Source organism: Bactrocera oleae, chromosome X (genome assembly GCF_042242935.1).
Source record: "Bactrocera oleae isolate idBacOlea1 chromosome X, idBacOlea1, whole genome shotgun sequence".
Taxonomy (NCBI): Eukaryota; Metazoa; Arthropoda; class Insecta; order Diptera; family Tephritidae; genus Bactrocera; species Bactrocera oleae.
The window spans coordinates 32,936,909-32,958,944 of record NC_091541.1 but is presented as its reverse complement, the minus strand read 5'-3'; the positions used below and the strand labels follow the sequence as shown (position 1 = coordinate 32,958,944).

Genomic DNA, 22,036 nt, shown 5'->3' with positions numbered 1-22,036 from the left:
GTGTTGCTTAAGTGTCAAAGTATCACGTTCTGAGTAAATTTCACTCCATTTTTGTCTGCAGATCAGCAGAGTATAAGCATTAACGTGTCAAATAAGCTGCAGAGATGCTGTACTGTTTTTATTACGTAGTTTGAACGCACGTGTCAAATAACAAAGTTTTCCATACAAGAACTTGATTTTGATTGTTGCATGGCATCTATATGCTGTAATGGTCCAATATCGGCAGTTCCGACAAATGAGCAGCTTCTTGGTGAGAATAGAACGTGTACACAAATTTGTGTTTCACATCGATATCTAAAAGGCTTGTTCGCCTATATACGGCCACACGGACAGACAGTCATAGCTAAATCGTTTATATAGACTTTATAGGGTCTCCGACGTTTTCGTCTCTATGTTACAAACTTCGTGGCCAACTAAACATACCCTGCACAGGGTATAAAAACGAAATTGGTTGAAATTAATTTGTTACAGTATATAGGCATAAACTAACTCTTAAAGGTTCATATAACGCTTAAAGATGAACGAAGCAAAATCGTCCCATTATTTTAAAATGCATTCATGTTACAAATATAATCGTCGAAGCCTAACAACTGACTACTTCAACAAATCAAAAACAAAAGGTCCGAATTGTGAAAAAAACTTAAACATACATACAAATTGTACCAACCTTTTTAGTTTGAATAATTGACATGGCAATGCCAACCATGGACATAAGCAGTATCACACAGGCGTAGTAATAATAGTCATATAGGAACCATAATACGACAGAAAATATTTGAAAAACGTAGAAAGGATTAAGCATTTCTAAAACTAATAAAGTCTTTAAGTTTTTATAAGGAACAGTTATTTCATTTGGTCCATATGCTAAACGTCGAGATAATTGTTCCTGAACTGGTAGACCCTTCTGTTGATGAAAGTATGCGCTTGACACATTTACATCAAGTCCTTTCAATTTATTAAATGATTGTGATTGATTGTCCCACACGTAACGCAATTGTTTGCAATTGAACATTCTCACATGGTTAGTATCTGTAAAATAAAACCAACTAGTTTTAATAAGTTTTTATGCATTAGAAAGTTTAAGTCTTAAACACCTTTTTTTCAACCAAAAACTGCCTAACACTTTTAAAAAGGTAAAAAAAAGAAGTCGTTAAAAATTCGAGATTTTAGTATTAATATGAGATGACTCCTAACTTTCAATTTTGAGTTTTGTAAAAACGAACTGAAAAACAATTCTAGTAGGCTAGTCAACACTCTAGAAAAAAAAGCATAAAATCTAAGTAATAATTTCATACGATGGGAACTTTATGTTTAAATATCTAAGAATGGTTCACTGTATTAAACAAATTTTCAAAGCTATATTAAGACCTCTGCAGTGGTCATTGAGAATTTGGGTAAATATATCACTAGGAATAAGTTCTCCGTTTTTTAAACAATTTGTTTGAACATCTTTAGTTTGCGATTTCCCGACAAAGCGCTATTATTATGTATCTACCATAGCGGGAGTATAGCTGCCGTTCGACATGTTATAAAATGTAGAAATGCCAAAATCAGTCGACTCCACTATTCTGCATGTGGAGTTCAAAATCTCTAAAGGAAATACTTTTGTTTATTTTTTTTTATTTATGAACGTTTCTAACTGAATAATTTGCCAAAATTTATCTTAAAAAAATCGTTGCTCATTAAACATTTTATGACTTGGCCAAATATTTATTTTCCCTCTTTTTTGTTGTTAAACCTTTTTTATGAACTTACATTATCCTACAGATACTTTTTACGATTAAACTAATATTAATAATTCAAGCTCGATAGTTTTTCAAACCTTAAAACAATAGTAGTGTGAAATTCATATTAAATGAAAGAGAATAAAAGAAAAACGAAAGGGGATCTGTGGCCGAAAAATGGAAGAGATGGTGTGGTTGAATTTTTATGTATAAAAGCGGTATATCTCGATTTCAGGTAAAACTACAAGTCCGATGGCATAAAGTTAAATGGAAAATTTGTATCCAATCAAAAGATCTACAACTTTTGTATTGCATCTTTTACATACAACTTGAAAATATATATTGATATATTTAAAAAGCCAATCTTTATCTTTTACATTACTTGCCTTTCACGAAGTTTTGGGTAAATAAATCTTTTTATGCCCCAAGCAAGCCGAAATTTGTTAGATTTAAAATGTTTACTTTTTTACCTTATTTTGATCTAATATCGGGGACCCAGATTTTCAATCGAAAACTCTCTCGCCAAAAAGTCGGTGGATTTTTTTTCATAAATCTCTTTTGCAAGCAAAAAAACACTAAACGAATCAGAGCTGAGTTTTCACTTAATCTAACTGTTATTCCGTTATGTCAACTTTTAAAAAATTCCGCTTTGAACAGTTTGGTGGAATTTTTTTTGGGGGTAAACTACCTGCGTATTTAACTACAAACTTGGCTATGAAATCAATCGATTCGTTACTTACTTGGCTATTTTGCAAACAGATTTTCTTCAGTTAATAATCTGCCGAAATAATAATTTCTTTGCTACGTTTGTATGCTTAATGAACTTACTAAGAAACTAACGCAATTTTTTATGGTAGGTTTTTAGTAATGAAATTAAATTTATTTCTATTATTACTTTCTATTTATCCAAAATTTCATTCAAGGATAGTATTGCTGATTATAAGAAATATCAAAAGAGATAATTCAACAACATTTTGGAAGAGAATGTTAATAATTTCCTATCTATAAACATCCAATATATAATCGATGCAAAGAACTGAGATATTTGCACCAAACATAATATAAAACACTACAGTTATTATGATTCCAGCTCCGTATAAGAGTGCTAATAAGCTCCTTATTACATGATGAAGTGGATATTTAGTACGTATGCGATATCTTAGACTAATATACCTGTGTAAAGAAATTAATGCTAATACTCTGCGGTCTGCACGACTCACGTTTAAATTGTCCTGAAGAAAAATGTAAACTTATGTGAAAACTCGTTTCATCAATTTCAACTTCACTCTGCCTTTGCAAAGTCAATTTGTTTCCAATCCTTGAAGATTCATTTTTAGCAAGTAAAGATGGAGAGAATCGTGCCTGTTGTAAACATTTCCTAAAAATATTAAAAAATTACACAAATAGAAAACAAAAGCTTATAAATGAATTTACATCGGCATGGTAGCATTTATTTCTTGAATTGCTTTCACGTAATATATAATGTGTTTTCCTTGGTAGTGTTCCTGTATTAAAACCTTCTCAGCTATTTCTAGTGAACATTTTTCGTGTGTTGCAATTAGGTACCAATGACGCCACCAATGCATTAAAAGACGTAACAGTCCGCCCGTAAGACAAATGAAAAGCCAACATAACACGGTACGTAATAGTGAACGTTTATAGCCCGTAATTTGCATTTCATCATCTTCTCTTGCGTTGAGCAACCCAACGCAAGGTTTAGGATCTGCAAGAAAAAAATTATTACACATACTAGCTAATTGTTTCTCTTAATTAAAAATTCTAGTATAAATTTACTAAATAATATTTATAAGTACCTGCTTGAACACAATTTATTTTAGCACACATTGAAGATAGAAGCTGCAAAAAAATGAATTTTATTATTTTCGAACTGCCTCGCACTATCCGAGTAAAATCAATCTTTATTTATTTCGTTGTATTACAATTTTATGCACTTCCTTATCTCAACATTAAACATTTAATAATTTTGTTATTGTATTTATTTATTCAAATCTATTGATGTTACATGAAGATGATATGAACCACCTAATAACACAAACATTACATCAGAACTATGCTATAGTATATATCTCACCTTACTTGCGAATGAGAAACACTAGGTAATATTGCATATGAATGAAGGGCAAAATATTTAGTTTTCGATTAATAAGCTTGCGAAGGACGACCAAAAACCGCAACCACACCAGAAATCATTGAGCAAGTTCATAACATTGTTAGTGAAGACTCAAGTTTGACTAAGCGTAAAATTGCCAATGCCATAGGCATCCCAGACGAACGAGTACTTCAGATTTTACATGGAGAAAAGCTGTTTGGAACGTCGCCGCACATCTTAACAATTCAACATAAACTGGATCGAAAACAAAATTTTCACTATAATTTGGAGCGTTTTAAGCTGAATAAAACCGTTGTTTTAAAACAATGGATGATACTTGGATCCACCACCATGATCCTAAATTGAAACAAGAATGTTTACAGTGGACTGAAGCTGGTTGTTCAACTTCAAAGCAGGTGCACAACGATCAGCAAAGAAGGTTATGAAATCAGTTTTTTGGGATGCAAAAAGTGTTGATTGATTATCTGCGGAAAGGTAAATCAATCAACTCTGAATATTATTGCAGCCTTTTGGATCAGCTGGATCAAAAAATTTGTCAGAAAAGACCTGGTTTGCAGTACAAAAAAATAATTTTTCATAATGACAATGCACCTGCTCACAAAGGTGTTTTAACAATGACCGTATTCACCAGATTTGGCTCCCAGCGACTAATACCTCTTCAGAAACCTGAAAGAATTTCTTCGTGGGAAGCGTTCTTCGTCGAACGAAGAAGCTATTACAGCCGTAAACGGGTATTTTATAGAGCTTCCGGAAAGTTATTATAGGGATGGTATAAAATTTTTGGAGGATTATTAGAATAAGTGTATTGAAGTTAAAGGAGATTATATTGAATAAAAAAATATATTTCGTACCAAAAACAGTATTTTTTCATTTCGAGCAAAGAAACTTTTCAACCAACCTGTAAAATGATTTTCCTTTTTATACTCTCGCAACATGTTGCAACAGAGTATAATAGTTTTGTTTACCTAACGGTTGTTTATATCCCCTAAACCTAATCGAGTTAGATATAGGGTTATATATATAAATGATCAGGATGAAGAACGAGTTGAAATCCGGGTGACTGTCTGTCCGTCCGTCCGTTTGTCTGTGCAAGCTGTAACTTGAGTAACAATTAAGATATCTTTATGAAACTTGGTACATATGTTTCTTGGTACCGTAAGACGGTTGGTATTGCAGATGGCCGTAATCGGACCACTGCCACGCCCAAAAAGCGCCATTAATCAAAACCAAATAAATTGCCATAACTAAGCTCCACAATAAAAATTAAAATTTTTTTAAAGAGGGGGCGTGGTTCCGCGTGCGAAAATGGGCGAAATCGGATTACGACCACGCTTATTTCCCATATAACACCATTTTAAATTCCATCTGATTCTTATCTGAATCGAACCAAAACTCTTTAAGCCCCTAGGTACTGAATATGTGGACCCCAGTGCCTATAGTTGACTTTTTACCGAAAATATCGGTCAATGTGTAAGGTATATAATTGAAATTTATATAATAAAATAAATAATTGAAACTCTCGATAAAAGTATGTCTTTGTGTCAAAAATGGGTTGAAGTATTGATCCATACTTCCTTTAATATAATATTTTGACAACACCTGAAGTAATTTCCCGGACTTTGATCCTTGCAAGTTGCGAGAGTATAAAATCTTCAGTTACACCCGACTTAGAACTTCTTTACTTGTTTTATTTAAATTTTTTTCATGATAGCGAACATTTCGCTTAGGTTTGGTGGCAGTACGTTACAGGAATTCACCCCATCCCAGGTCAATTAGATCAGTATAAAAACAAAACCTGTTGGCATATATCCTTTATATGGTAACCAGTTTCACAATACTGTTTTTATATTTACTCTATACTAACTCCGTCTAACCACTTAGCTACGTTATTCGTGCGAGAGCAAGATGGTAAATCCCAAAACAGTCAATGTCTCGGACTGAAATACGTCATAATATGCTACTACTTTGGTGCAAGACTACTTCTCAGGAACGCATTTTTAAACTAGGCGGACAACGTGCGATAACCTACACAGTACGTAACGGACGACGAGTTTAGAAACATGAATTTAATTTAATTATCGTTACGGTGAAGAAAAACGAAAAATAATTTATGGGCGATCTGTTGTCGAGAAAAGGAAGGGAAGGGGCGTGGTTGAATTTGTAAAGGTTAAAAACGGTTTATCTCGGCAAAACTATGAACCCTACAGAAAAAAGTTATATGGCAATGTTGTAGGTAATGAAAAGATCTATAACTTTTGTTTGCAGATTTTTTTCACATAACCTCACAATTTACGTGAAAAAGTATAATAGCCAAGTTTTTGGATTTTTTATTTTTATCTCGTACAAAAATTTTGTATTATATGTAAATTTGGGGTATTTTTTTGCATTTTCTGAGAAAAATTACCATATATGTATATATTTTTTATACCATCAAAGAGCAGATATTACAACGAACATAAAGACTACTGACTATATAAAAATATCTGATATTTTGATTGAAAATTAAAATTTATTTCGTATTAGGTCAATATAAGGAGAAATAAATATTTTAAATAAAACAAATCAAGAATATTAGAGACCTAAGAAGTTAAATGTACAACAAATTTCGTGAAAGAAAAAAATTTTTGTACAAGATAAAAATAAATAATCCAAAAATTGGGTTATTTTACTTTTTCACATAAATTTTGATACAAAAGTTAAAGATCTTTTCATTATCTACAACATTGCCATATAATTTTTTTCTATAAGATTTGTAGTTTTGCCGGAGATAAACCCTTTACGACCCTTAAATATTCAACCACGCCCCTTCCTTTCCTTTCCACGATCTCAGATCACCCGTAAACTATTTAATTAATGTTTGTCATTTTATCTTCGTTTCCGATGGGTTTAAACCTACTATGAATTTCATTTTTATACCCTGAACAGGGTATATTAAGTTTGCCACGAAGTTTGGAACACCCAGAAGGAAACGTCGGAGACCCTATAAACTATATATAATATATATAAATGATCAGCATGATGAGCTGAGTTGATTTAGCCATGTCCGTCTGTCTGTCTGTCCGTCTGTCTGTATATATACAAACTAGTCCCTCAGTTTTTAAGCTATCGATTTGAAATTTTGCACCTATCCTTTTCTCACAAAGAAGCTGCCCCTTTTTTCGGAACGACCGATTTCGGACCACTATAGCATATAGCTGCCATACAAACTGAACAATCGGAATCAACTGCTTGTATGGAAAACTCTTTCATTTGACGAGGAATCTTCACGAAATTTGGCATGGATTATTATTTAAGGCAATAATCTAATCTCCGAAGAAATTATTCAGATCGGATGACTACAGCATATAGCTGCCATACAAACTGAACAATCGGAATCTAGTGCTTGTATGGGAATCTCTTTCATTTGACGAGGTATCTTCACGAAATTTGGCACGTATTATTATTTAAGGCATGAATCCAATCTCCAAAGAAATTGTATAGATCGGATCACTATAGCATATAGCTGCCATACGAACTGAACAATCGGAATCAAGTGCTTGTATGGAAAACTTTCATTTGACGAGGAATCTACACGAAATTTGGCATGGACTATTAAATCCGTTTCAGTTACTGAGGAGCGTATGTCGTGCAAACGGATCAGTTAGTTTGTATGGCAGCTATGGTATATATATGGTATAGTGGACCGATATCGACGATTCCAACAAATGAACAGCTTGGGGAGAAAAGGACGTAAGCAAAATTTTCGATACCTCAAACTCTGAGGGACTAGTTCGCGTAATTACAGACGGACAGTCAGCCACTGATTATCTTTATATATATATTTATTGTGTGCGTGTTTATGTCACTGAACTCCTCCTAGACGGCTAGACCGATTTTGATGTGAGTTCAAGGGGATTCGAGGATAGTTTAGATGCACAATTTGGTCCACTGGAAAATGTTTATTTAAGTAATTTTTCATTTATAAGTAGTTGTTAATTTTGGAATATTTTACATAGAATTCCGCCAGACTGATACACAAAGACTAATGAGGATTAGTCATAAGGAAAATCATGGGCAACATTTTTGAAGCCACTATTTTGAGTGAAAAATTTTAAGGTGAAGTTTTACTTCTGCCACGGATTCCAATGATTCCTTCAGAATCGCCGATTCAATTTAAACGTTTACAATTTCCCATCCGCTTGGCATTTGCGATGACTATTAATAAGGCACAAGGTCAAACAATGACGATTTGTGGACTAGATTTAGAAAATCCGTGCTTTTCTCACGGCCAATTATACGTTGCGTGCTCGAGAGTAGGAAAACCATCGAATTGACTTGTTTATACCTCTCAAGGATTAACCAAAAATATTGTACATCCTATGGCATTACGATAACTTCAGCTTTTGTAGATAATTAACTCTAAGAATAAATACCAGTTATCGAATAGATTCAACCTTTCACAATCAATTAAAACTACTTAAAGTTGGTGGTCGGATTGTGATAAATATATATGATTGACGTTAGATATTGTAATAAGTTTCTAATAAAAATTTTCATCAAAACGGTCTAATTGTTACAGCTAATTTCCAAAAATTTACATTTGAGACGTGGGACAGGACAACGTCTGTCGGGCTTCTAGTTTATATATACATTGTATAGGGTCTCTGACGTTTCCTTCTGGGTGTTACAAACTTCGTCGCAAATTTAATGAACCTTGAGGTATAATGAATCGCCGATTACTAAAGTGTATTAAATTCTGTAAAGGTACATTTTTAATATTATTACTAGCGGTTTTAGTTTCTTGTAAGTGTAAACAATATTTGATTTGGAAGAATCATATTCCTGTTCTCAGATATAAATGGTCGAACTTGTTTTAAATATAAAAACTTTTTAAAAACGACACGATTTCGGTTGTGTGAGATCACATGAAGGTACATCTCATAAAATGCATGAACCGCCTAAATATAACATAAAATGTATAGAACACTCAAGGAAACTATAAGACAAGCCTGGGACAAAATCTTTATGTTCGTCTTAGTTGGCAACAATTGTTCAGATTTTGCGCAATAGTTTTTGCTAAACTGAATTATAAATGATGCCTAAAATTAAAGAAAACTCCTACAGTTATTGTACAACATTCTTAAACAACACCCAAATAGATTAAGGAAATGTTGTCTCTGTGGTTCTCAATCGTTATAAATTGGTTATATCTGATAACAGAAGATTACAATTTTGTACATATACTATGTATGTGATATGATGTAGTAAATCGTAATCAATGGAAATTTAATTTCGAATTTTTTAATGATGCATTGTTTTACATTTTAGAGGACGATGTACTTGATATTATTTTTTACTCAAAATTAAATTTAGCTAAACATATTACAACTCTGAAAGAATTGTTAATTAAAACCAAGTTTAGTTAAACGTACTACGACCATGAAAGAAATTGTAAATTAATGCTGCTGCTACCGTAAACGAAAAGTAGATATTCATATTATGCCTTATCAAAATAAATATTTTAACATATTTAAATTTTTGGAAAATCTTCAAGAAGAACTATTTAATAAAATGGCTTTAGTAGCGAATCTGTATTGTATGGTTTGCCGATGAAGAAAAATACGCATAAAAACTATTAAGACTAAGAAAAATTATTGTTTTTCTTTATAATCGATTGCGCACTTTACGTCGCTAAACGAAGACTCTATTCATTTGCATTCCAGCCGCCCGCGCGATTGACATTCTACGTAGCACAAACAATATTTGACTGATATATATATTAATACTATTATGCTAACATACATAAGTCGTTGTAAAATAAAATTGTTTATTCATGGTTGAAAAAAAATGGCAGCAAGTTAATTGATTGTAGAATATAAATTTTGATAAGCTGATATTTTTGGAAACTTTAACTCACAATTTATTGCCTGTTTTTTACAATTAACGAGGTATTGATATACCTATACTGAAACAAAACAACGTGGTGTCACACACAAAATCATATGTCAGTATATATATATATACATATATATATATATATAGTTTTTATACTCTCGCAACCTGTTGCTACAGAGTATAATAGTTTTGTTCACCTAACGGTTGTTTGTATCACCTAAAACTAATCGAGTTAGATATAGGGTTATATATATATAAATGATCAGGATGAAGAGACGAGTTGAAATCCGGGTGACTGTCTGTCCGTCCGTCCGTCTGTCCGTCCGTCCGTCTGTCCGTCCGTCCGTCCGTGCAAGCTCTAACTTGAGTAAAAATTGAGATATCTTTATGAAACTTGGTAGACATGTTTCATGGTACCGTGAGACGGTTGGTATTGCAGATGGGCGTAATCGGACCACTGCCACGCCCACAAAACGCCATTAATCAAAAACAAATAACTTGCCATAACTAAGCTCCGCAATAAGATACAAGACTGTTATTTGGTACACAGGATCACATTAGGGAGGGGCATCTGCAGTTAAAATTTTTTTTTAAAAAGTGGGCGTGGTCCCGCCTCTAATAGGTTTAATGTGCATATCTTCTAAACCGCTAATGCTATAATAACAAAATTCACTGGAAGCAAATGTTTTTAGCACTTCTATTGACGGTGTGAAAATAGTTGAAATCGGGTGGCAACTCCGCCCACTCCCCATATAACGGTACTGTTAAAAACTACTAAAAGCGCGATAAATCAAGCACTAAACACGCCAGAGACATTAAATTTTATCTCTGAGATGGTATAAGATGACTTTATAGGAACCGCGTTCAAAATTAGACAGTAGGCGTGGCACAGCCCACTTTAAGGTGCAAACCCATATCTTGAGATCTGCTTAACCGATTTCAACCAAATTCGGTGCATAACGTTCTTTTCATGTTTCTATGTCATAGTGCGAAAATGGGCGAAATCGGACTACAACCACGCTTACTTCCCATGTAAGACCATTTCCAATTCCATCTGATTCTTTCACTTTCCACTATGCAAATCAGGTAACAATGATTATATCGGGGTAAAACTTTGCGTGAATAATGCAATTAAAGTATGCCACCTTGCGGCCAAAAATTGTCTTAATCGAACCAAAACTGTTCAAACCCCTAAGTACTAAATATGTGGACCCCAGTGAATATAGTTGACCTTCTACCGAAAATATCAGTCAATCCACAAAGAAATCTCAAACGAGTATACCATTTGACTTTGCGAGAGTATAAAATGTTCGGTTACATCCGAACTTAGCCCTTCCTTACTTGTTAACTTTCGTTTTGGTGTTCGATAATTATTTATAAATGTGTACATATACATTTAGAGCAGTATTTTTATTTAAATGTTTGTGAGTGAGCAAAAAGCAATTACCACATAAGGAAAAACAAAAATGCCTTCCGAATATAAATATAACACTTATTGTATGTTTTATTAATTCGTACATAACACTGATATGATTAAATGATTTGACCATATACACTCGCCAGGAAAAGTCTGCGTACACGCTAAAATCTTATTTTCTTCTGTTAAAAAAAAATAATTTTAATATACAAGGTGCGTTCCAAAAAAAAAAGGGCTTTTAAAAAAAAGACAGAACAAATAGTTTTATCGGCAAAATCAATTAATTGTCCTTAATCGGCAAATGCATTTTTCCGAAAAGGTAGAAATCGCACGGTGCCATATCAGGTGAACACGGGGAGTGGTTGATTGTTAAAATGTGATTTTCGGTCAAATAATCTGCCACAAGCGTCGATCGATAAGACGGCGCATTATCGTGCAACCAAAGCCAATTTCCATCTTAGCGATATTCGGGCCGAACACGTCGAATACGGCGCACCAAACGCTTCAAAACTCCAAGGTAGAATACCGCATTAACGTTTTGGCCGGGTGGAACAAATTCTTTGTGGACAATACCCTTGGAATCATAAAAACAAATCAGCATTGTCTTCACTTTTGACTTCTCCAGGCGCGATTTTTTGGGCTTCGGCTCATTTCTCATTTATGTTCTCACGAACACTTTGAAAACGTTGAAACCACTTGTGCACTCTGCTACAGGATAGGCAATCATCGCCATAAACTTGTTTCATCAAGTGAAACGTTTCGGTAAAAGTTTTACCAATTTTAAAACAAATTTTAATGTTGGCTCTTTGTTCGAAGCTCATTTTCGCACCGATGACAAAAACATACTGACACTTAAAACGCAATACCTTCACTTCCAATAGATGAAATGTCATGAAATACTGGAAGTCGATAAAGGATAGCAGATTCTAACGCACTAGTCGACATATAGATGGCGCCACTTAGAGTTTACTTTGTTACTTTTTTACTGTTTACTTTGGAACGCACCTAGTACTAAATTTTAGGGCATACTCAACTTAAGTGTTTTATTACTAGTCTATTGCATAAGCGCATTTAAGGCAATGGAAATCTGAGACCATAGTTTTATAGACAAATTTACAAAATATAGTAATTTGGTAGCGCAGAAAAAGTCTGCGTACAAGTAGTAAAATGGGAATTCCCTACGCAATAATCTAATGTAAAGGTGTCGGAAAGTTATAGTTTTACTTGTTTTTGTAATCAATTTTAAAAGATTTTTTTTCTATTAAGTTTGTTATTAAATTTAGAATTTCGAATCTTACCTAAAAGAAAAAAATATGCCCCTCTGAAAGGGAAATAATGTTTAACCTTTTCGAAGAAGGAAAAACATACCCTGAAATCATTCTAATTGTTGGAAGAATACATTCTTTCGTACAAAGAGAGATAAAAAAAATTACAAGCATACCAGCGTTTTCATATCTCGGCGCGTTTAGGGCAGCCAAAAATACGAGCACAGAGTGAAATTCGTAACGAGGCAAAACCTTCCATTTACTGCACCCAAAATCGATGAAAATGTTAAGAAATCTCTCTGCACTGACAACTCTCGCAAAATTAAAAAAAAAAAACAAGGTTTTTATGGTCAAGTCTTACACAAGTCATTCATATAGATAGTCAAGAGGTAAGTGCATAATGTTGTCGGAAAAGAGCAATTAAATAAGCCCCGAGAGTTTTGCTAGAAACCAGATGAAAGCATGTTTTGCGTCTTTGGAATCAACGGGCGTAAGACGTAACGGGGACGGCACTCGATAAGGAAATCTTGATGTATATTGTAAAGAACAGTGTTGAAAAAGCAATGATATAGGGGTGCATAGCTGGCAACTATGTGGTCCAAATGCAATTTATAGAGCCCACTATAGTTAAATATGCATACTTTAATATCTTAAAAATAAATTTGAAGCAAAGAGCAGAAGAATTTGGTCTTGGAAGAGACTCCTATTTTCTACCGGATAACGATCCGAAACACACAGCAGGCATAGTTCTTCTAAAACGTTTCCAAGCAGCTTAAAACATCACTGAAATCCCCAGGTTTTAATGGAATGGGCTCACATTCCTTCGATAGAAACCTCCAAGTTTATATATTCCATGGCAAAACCCTTAGCGGAAGTTAATTTTTTAGAATAGTTCGCAGGAAGAACAACTTAATTCGACTATGTACCTTGTACGAAGATTTTTTATAATGGAATTTTTATTCGTCCGTATGTTTTGTTTGGTTTATATGTTACTGTCGGCTATTTAATCACTTTTATTTTTCATAAAACTACATATTTAATGTTCTTTAATGAAAAGTAAATAAATTGGTTTTTATAAAAAGTATATTAAGTTATTTTCTCCAACAATTTATTTTTGTTGGTACCTTGTACGCAGACTTTTTCTGCCCAGTGTATATTTACATTTCGTGTTTCGTCTCTGTTTATTGATTTTTAATACATGTAAAAATTAACAGTAAATGTAGAACTTTTTTAGTGGATCGTACTATCACATTTGCACGATCATTGTTATATTTATACTCTGAACAGTTTTCCACAAAGTTTGTAACACCCAGATGGACGAGTTGAGTCGATTTATATACTGTATACATGTTAACTAGTCCCTCAGATTTTGAGGCATCGATCTGAATTTGTGCACACGTCTTTTTCTCTCCAGGAACCCGCTTATTTGTCGGAACCGCCGATATCGGATAACTAAAGCATATAAACTGATCGATGAAACTCAAGTCATTGTATGAAAATCTCTTTTATACTCTAGTAGCGTTGGACTTGTTAAAAGTCTTTAACACAGTCAATCCATACAACGCTACTAAGAGACATCAAAGAATGAATTACTAGAGCGGTCGGCAATGGTCCGTCCTATTGTAATTCCAGGGTGCTGTCTTCCCACTGCTACTTCTCAACTCCCTCAATGACCAGGTGGTATATTCCATCACCTTATACGCAAACGATTGTATGATATCGATGTCAGGCAAAGAAATAGATGATATGTGTACCAAAGTGAATGATAATCTCGCGGATCTTTCTCGTTTCTTCTTTGCAAGGAGCTTTACACTCTCCCCTACTAAACTCAAATCGACCATATTAACGAACTGGACGAAAGAGTACAGAATAGAGCTTAATATTGCTACCGATGGCATTAAAATATCGGCTGTTAATAATCCTAAGATTTTAGGTATAATACTCGACAACGAACGATCGCGAATGTTGCCAAAGTACAGAACTGCAATAAAATCCACAATCCGCTAGCCGTCAGCACCTCGTGTAAGGACTAAGAAACGTTGCTGGCGACTTAAAATAGATTGGAAAAAAAAAACTTTTTGTTTTGATCTCAAAATTCGCACAGCTGTAATGCTTCAAACACAAAATGCGTTCCATCAGCTACAGTCAAAACATTTGCAACTGAAATATGGTAATGAAAATACTGTCTATTACACAGACCGTTATAGCCGGAGACCTTCTACTTTAATTTTATTTTAAATATTGGATGTTCTTGTAGATCAAGGTAAACAAAACAAATTTATTAAAATTTCGCAGTTTATTAGTTTAATGTAAATAAAAAAAACGAAATAACATCTATATTCATTACGACAAAACAATTGCAACTCAAAGAAAACGGTACATTATTTTTAATAAAATAAAAGAAATATTTTGTGGCAAACCCATTACTCTCAATAACTGCTTTGCATCGCCGCGGCATTAAAGCTATAAGGTTATCCACTATGGTTTGGTGTATATTTCTCCATGCTTCTAGGAATAACTGATCAGGATTTGCCACATTACTGCGATTAATTCTTTTTTATAATTTATTATTGGATTAAGGTCTGGGGATTATTACATCGACTTTAGTCCTCTGGAACCATGATTTTAGGACCTTTGCCGTATGCTTCGGGTCATTGTCCTGTTGGAAGACCCACTTAAGTGGCATTTTCCATTCAGCATGTGGCAGCGTTACGGATTCCATAATGTCTCTGTAGACGTACCGATTCATGGTACCATTAAAACGATGAAGTGGCCCCAAACCAGAAGCAGAAAAGCAATCCCAGACCATAACATAGCCACTATACCACTAAAAATACAGACAATACAAAATCTTAAAAAGTTTGTTTCGTGGGTGTCGAACGTAACACACGCCATCACTTCTTACCAAATTAAATTTGAACTAATCACTGAAAAGAACAATTTTCCTATATCCATTAGAAAAAGAAACGAAGTTTGAGTATTTTTTACAGTTATATAGCAAATAGAGTTGCAATTGTTCTGACGTGGTGAATTGACATACATTTCAAATTGTATTCAAATACAACCAGCAAAAGAAAACAAAATCCCAATAAACATTTTAAAATATGTAACTTCAATGACGTAAATTTAAAAACAAGAAACAAAAAGCAATTCAAAGGAAAAATGGAGTTGTAAGAGACACAAAATTGTGGACTTCGCTCTAATTGCAAATGTTTTACCCGAAACTGTAAATATGTTTTTTTTATTACTTTTAGTGCAATATTTATTTATCAAATAGAATTAATTTTTCAAGTAAAGTAATCTTTGTTTGCATGCTTATTTCTAATAAATGCTTTCTAATAAAAGCTTTATTTTTTACATGAGTGTTTTCGTTAACCGGCGCAATTTTTTTTTGGAAACGTTTCATATTGCAGGTGCTCAGAGATATAGCACACTTGGCTATTGCTGATAATTTCTCAATTAAAAATCGAAAGTTGTGTAAGAAAGTTTTTGATTTTAGTGTGCTATTTTAAATTGCATAAAGAATGAAAAACAAGGGAGAGGAACACATTGTTCTCCAGAAAAGCGGTGCGTTATATACGAACTCTTGGGAAACGGGAAGAATCCTTCGCAAAGCGCAGAAATACTGAAAAGTTCGCAGAAAATAGTATTAACTTAGTCAGTTCTGATCCAGACACAAAATTTAAAAAGAAATCCCAAAGGCTTTTCTACTTAAAACCACTTCAAAGTTGATTGAACAGTTGTGAGAAAGTGCAAGGTTGAACCATTTAAGGGGGTACACTTGAGGTTTCAAAAAATGGATTTTTTTACATAATTTGAATCAATTTCTACTACGAATACTCCGAATGAAGCATTTCGTGGAAAACGTATTCCTTCGTGTTTTTCTGGAACCTGTAACGCAGCCGCCTCCGCGCTTTTCGAGCACCTAAGTGCGGCGGTGGTATTTAAATGCGATTTCTCGAAAGTGGCATTTTTTTACTCATTGTTCAGAACACATGTAGCTATGTTTTCCCGAGCACGATTTTTCAAATTTTTGATTCTTCCATTTTTACAGCTTCTAATAGGCCAAAAGAATTGATCAAGGACCTTCCAAGTTCACGGGATTAAATGTTTTTAATTTCCAATAATATTTCATGAAAGTCGTAGAATGTACCAATTAAATAAAAAAAAAAATTGTTTTAATATGTTTATAGATCCTCATTATGGCCGAAATTAATGAAGAATTCGGCTTAAACATATCCAGCAGGCTTGTCAGAAGACGCCTCAAATACGCTCTCCTCAAGGGATGCATTAGCCGAAAAAACCGCTTGTATCTATAAAAAAAAAAAAAAAAAAAAAGAAAGAAGGATAAAAATACTATAAAAGCGCGTATTACTTTTGTTAAGACTGGTGTAGAAGAATTAAGAGTATTATGGAGCGATGCAACAAAATTAAATTGCATTGGACCCGATTGTACAATAGAAGGTTTGTTCATCGTTCGAAAGGTCAATCCTTAAATCCAAGATATACCAAGTAAAGAGTAAAACATGGTGGAGGTAATGTCATTTTTGTGGTATGGGACCGTTGGTCAGGATGTTAAAATGGATCAGTATTCCTACTTAAACACCCTAAGATACATAAGGGAGCACTTCTCATTTGAATCAATGCCTGTAAATTGTATATTTATGCATGATAAAGATCCGAATGCTGTCCCGATCTTAACTTAAAATTCAGATGATCTTTAGGCTAGAATTAAGGAAGCGTGGTATTCCATTTCACGGAGGAGATATAAAAAAACTGGTAAAATGTAGATGTCAAGCTGTCTTGAAAAATTGGGGACATACAACAAAGTATTAACATCGTAATAAGGAATACTGTAAATTATAGTATAATACAAGTTTATTTCTTTACAGAATCACGAAAGTGTGCTTTTTTTGTGAGCAGCCGAAATCGGTGAACGTCAAACTAAAACAAGTAAGGAAGGGCTAAGTTCGGATGTAACCGAACATTTTATACTCTCGCAAAGTCACATGGTATACTCGTTTGAGATTTCTTTGTGGATTGACTGATATTTTCGGTAGAAGGTCAACTATAGGCACTGGGGTCCACATATTTAGTACTTAGGGGTTTGAACAGCTTTGGTTCGATTTAGACAATTTTTGGCCGCAAGGTGGCATACTTTAATTGCATTATTTACGCAAAGTTTTACCCCGATATAATCATTGTTACCTGATTTGCATAGTGGAAAGTGAAAGAATCAGATGGAATTGAAAATGGTGTTACATGGGAAGTAAGCGTGGTTGTAGTCCGATTTCGCCCATTTTCGCACTATGACATAGAAACATGAAAAGAACGTTATGCACCGAATTTGGTTGAAATCGGTTGAGCAGATCTCAAGATATGGGTTTTCACCTAAAAGGGGGCTGTGCCACGCCCACTGTCTAATTTGGAACGCGGTTCCTATAAAGCCAATTTATACCATCTCAGAGATAAAATTTAATGTCTCTGGCGTGTTTAGTGCTTGATTTATCGCGCTTTTAGTAGTTTTTAACAGTACCGTTATATGGGGAGTGGGCGGAGTTGCCACCCGATTTCAACTATTTTCACACCGTCAATAGAAGTGCTAAAAACATTTGCTTCTAGTGAATTTTGTTGTTATAGCATTAGCGGTTTAGGAGATATGCACATTAAACCTATTAAAAGGCGGGACCACGCCCACTTTTTAAAAAAAAGTTCTAACTGCAGATGCCCCTCCCTAATGTGATCCTGTGTACCAAATAACAGTCTTGTATCTTATTGCGGAGCTTAGTTATGGCAAGTTATTTGTTTTTGATTAATGGCGTTTTGTGGGCGTGGCAGTGGTCCGATTACGCCCATCTGCAATACCAACCGTCTCACGGTACCAAGAAACATGTCTACCAAGTTTCATAAAGATATCTCAATTTTTACTCAAGTTAGAGCTTGCACGGACGGACGGACAGACAGTCACCCGGATTTCAACTCGTCTCTTCATCCTGATCATTTATATATATATAACCCTATATCTAACTCGATTAGTTTTAGGTGATACAAACAACCGTTAGGTGAACAAAACTATTATACTCTGTAGCAACAGGTTGCGAGAGTATAAAAATAAATTCAAGGTAAATTAAGTTGATTTAATTTAGTGTTTGTGATTTTTTAAATAATATCACATCGAAAACGAGTTTCTTAAAATAAATATTAAACATTTTCACACACAAATGGTCAAAAACCATGCTATTTCTCTGTCCATAGCTGTGGATAAAATTGTTATCCTAGCTCTGGAAATTTTGGTAAAATGGTAATTTATTTTCTTGACATACATTTATTTTGACAAATAATAGAAATTAACAAGTAAGGAAGGGCTAAGTTCGGATGTAACCGAACATTTTATACTCTTGCAAAGTCAAGTGGTATACTCGTTTGAGATTTCTTTGTGGATTTACTGATATTTTCGGTAGAAGGTCAACTATAGGCACTGGGGTCCACATATTTAGTACTAAGGGGCTTGAAAACAGTTTTGGTTCGATTTAGACAATTTTTGGGCACAAGGTGGCATACTTTAAACGTATTATTCACGCAAAGTTTTACCCCGATATAATCATTGTTACCTGATTTGCATAGTGGAAAGTGAAAGAATCAGATGGAATTGAAAATGGTGTTACATGGGAAGTAAGCGTGGTTGTAGTCCGATTTCGCCCCATTTGCATTTCGCACTATGACATAGAAACATGAAAAGAACGTTATGCACCGAATTTGGTTGAAATCAGTTGAGCAGATCTCAAGATATGGGTTTTCACCTAAAAGTGGGCTGTGCCACGCCCACTGACTAATTTTGAACGCGGTTTCTATAAAGCCAATTTATATCATCTCAGAGATAAAATTTAATGTCTCTGGCGTGTTTAGTGCTTGATTTATCGCGGTTTTAGTAGTTTTTAACAGTACCGTTATATGGGGAGTGGGCGGAGTTGCCACCCGATTTCAACTATTTTCACACCGTCAATAGAAGTTCTAAAAACATTTGCTTCCAGTGAATTTTGTTATTATAGCATTAGCGGTTTAGGAGATATGCACATTAAACCTATTAGAGGCGGGACCACGCCCACTTTTTAAAAAAAAATTTTAACTGCAGATGCCCCTCCCTAATGTGATCCTGTGTACCAAATAACAGTCTTGTATCTTATTGCGGAGCTTAGTTATGGCAAGTTATTTGTTTTTGATTAATGGCGTTTTGTGGGCGTGGCAGTGGTCCGATTACGCCCATCTGCAATACCAACCGTCTCACGGTACCATGAAACATGTCTACCAAGTTTCATAAAGATATCTCAATTTTTACTCAAGTTAGAGCTTGCACGGACGGACGGACGGACAGACGGACGGACAGACAGTCACCCGGATTTCAACTCGTCTCTTCATCCTGATCATTTATATATATATAACCCTATATCTAACTCGATTAGTTTTAGGTGATACAAACAACCGTTAGGTGAACAAAACTATTATACTCTGTAGCCACCGGTTGCGAGAGTATAAAAATACTTACTTTTAAATATGATTGCAGAACTATATAACACTGCTGGAATACAAATATTTTTTGCTTTTGGCTCAACTCCAAAAGGAAGAGGAGCACATCCTTATACACCTTCTTAAATTAATGAGGAATTGTCTAGCGCAAGAATTCATCTTAAAAAAGTGAAGAACTGCAAATGTAATCTTCATATCAGAAGTGTGGAGACTACGCAAGCCTTACTGGCCAATTAGTCAGACGTTATAACGACTCAAAGGTATAGAAAAACTTGTAGACTAAGAAATCAAGTCAACTGCTTCGGTGTATAAATCCAAACAAACATGCGTACAAAGTAGTCATTTAGAAAACACTACTTTACAATTTCGTCACGTCGATAGAGAATGCTTTCTGAAAAAACTTTATAATTCTCTTTGGACCATAAAGCAGCTAAAGGGAGACCAGTCTAAACGAGTACCAAAGAATAAGCACCCTGCAATAGTAGACCGACGATTCGAAAACCGAACAGGAGTTAGGGCTGGTATTCTGGAACGAAAACCAAACTCTCTCATAGACGGTTTTCCAAGCATATTTCAAATTCTTTAGCCAGTGCGCAGAGGTTCTACCGGAGCAAAACTATCAGGGAGAACAAATCGTCATTCTTAATAATCAGCACATCCGGCAACTTTGTAGGGTTAAACCGACACTGACGTAGGTGGTGTGAGTTTCAAGTTAGCTACGAAGAATCGCATACTGTTAGCATGGATTTCTTGACCCAAAGCCAAGGAAACGGCGGCAATCAAGTCAATAGCCTTTCTTTGAAGTGAATTCTCACCGCACTAAAGATGAGCTCAGAAAAGAAGAAAAGACATATATGGATCGTTACCGAATTGTTTCTAGGAGGGAACTTGAAAATATTCAAACAGATAATCTTATCCAGAGACAAACTGAGGCGACTTGTAGCATTGGTTAAGGTGTCGTACTCGTATGTACCCGGGGAGGATATAGGATGCGTGCCTCTGATCCATCAATTTATTGATAATATTTACATTAAAAATTGGTGCAGAGCACAGGGCACCCCTCAGAACTCCCGGGGTGAATTTTGCTCGATCTCTACGTTCACTGGTCATATATATACTTACCGGATTACAAGGAGGATAAACTAAATTCTGATTTTTTATATTCGAGATAGTCGCGCAATAAAAAAATTTTAAAAAGTTTAAACTTGGCATCTAAGAAAAAGCTGGAACTACCACCACTTCGTATAAAGTTGGCACTCATGGATTTTGAAAAATTTATGAACAAGGAAAAGCAGGCTTTCAATATCTCGAAACAAAATATCCTTGAATCAATGATAAAAATTTTACAAAAGGATTTTTGTAGGTCTCCAGAAAAAATAATATGTCATATTTTTTTCGGGAAAACTAAAGCTGAAAACTACCGACAATTCATTGGAGAACTTCTCTCTGCTTATAAAGTTTTAAGATGCATTATGTAACTTAGAAATAGTGTTTTGAATTTTTTTCTTGAAAATCATGGATCCGTATCAGATGATCATAATGAAAGGTCTCGTCCGGATACTAAGCAAGCTGAAAAACACTACAGTGGAAAATAATCAATAGAAGCGATGAAACGATAAAAAAAAACTACAAAATAGCTTGAGTCTTATCAGAGATAATTTATTGATATTATTAGAACTAGTGACCATAAAATTATCATTTTCACCTTTTTATAATATTTGTTAAACTAACTTTAAGTTGAAAATCATGTTGTCATTGCATGTTAAATTTCTTGCTTAGGACACAAAATATGATTAACTCATGCATGAGAACAAAAAAAGATAAAACATTTCTGATGTCGGTAAGACATTTCTTCTTGTCGGAGAAAGCAGTTTAACACCACTTTCTGCTTTCGTCGAAATCACGAACTGAATCAGAAACGCTTCTCCGAAACATCAGGATATCCTTTACCTTACACACTAAATTCAGGGAAGTATCCTACCGACAACAACGTCTAAGAAGCTTTCAACAAGTTCACAAGCTCTCTTTCTAGAATGATGACAATTCTTACCGTTTTACCACTAAAGGGTTTGTGTAGTCTCTTCAATAGTAATATAATAAG

General features: G+C 34.4%; 1 protein-coding gene across 11 annotated transcripts in view; it reads right to left on the bottom strand.

The window, feature by feature from the left end:
- The window catches only part of anne (anne boleyn), a 53,835-nt gene that overhangs the window by 11,381 nt on the left and 20,418 nt on the right, over nt 1-22,036 (bottom strand). For 7 of the 11 annotated variants that reach the window (XM_014239327.3, XM_036378316.2, XM_014239322.3 and 4 more), the window contains 3 exons: nt 3,159-3,447; nt 2,945-3,102; nt 668-1,029 (listed from right to left, as the gene is read on the bottom strand). In XM_014239327.3, coding sequence (XP_014094802.1) covers nt 668-1,029; nt 2,945-3,102; nt 3,159-3,447 — 809 coding nt within the window. Of the gene's footprint in view, nt 1-667; nt 1,030-2,944; nt 3,103-3,158; nt 3,448-3,538; nt 3,582-9,516; nt 9,593-22,036 lie in introns of those variants that run through there. The other 4 variants (XM_036378329.2, XM_070112389.1, XM_070112388.1 and 1 more) reach the window with 2 other exon arrangements.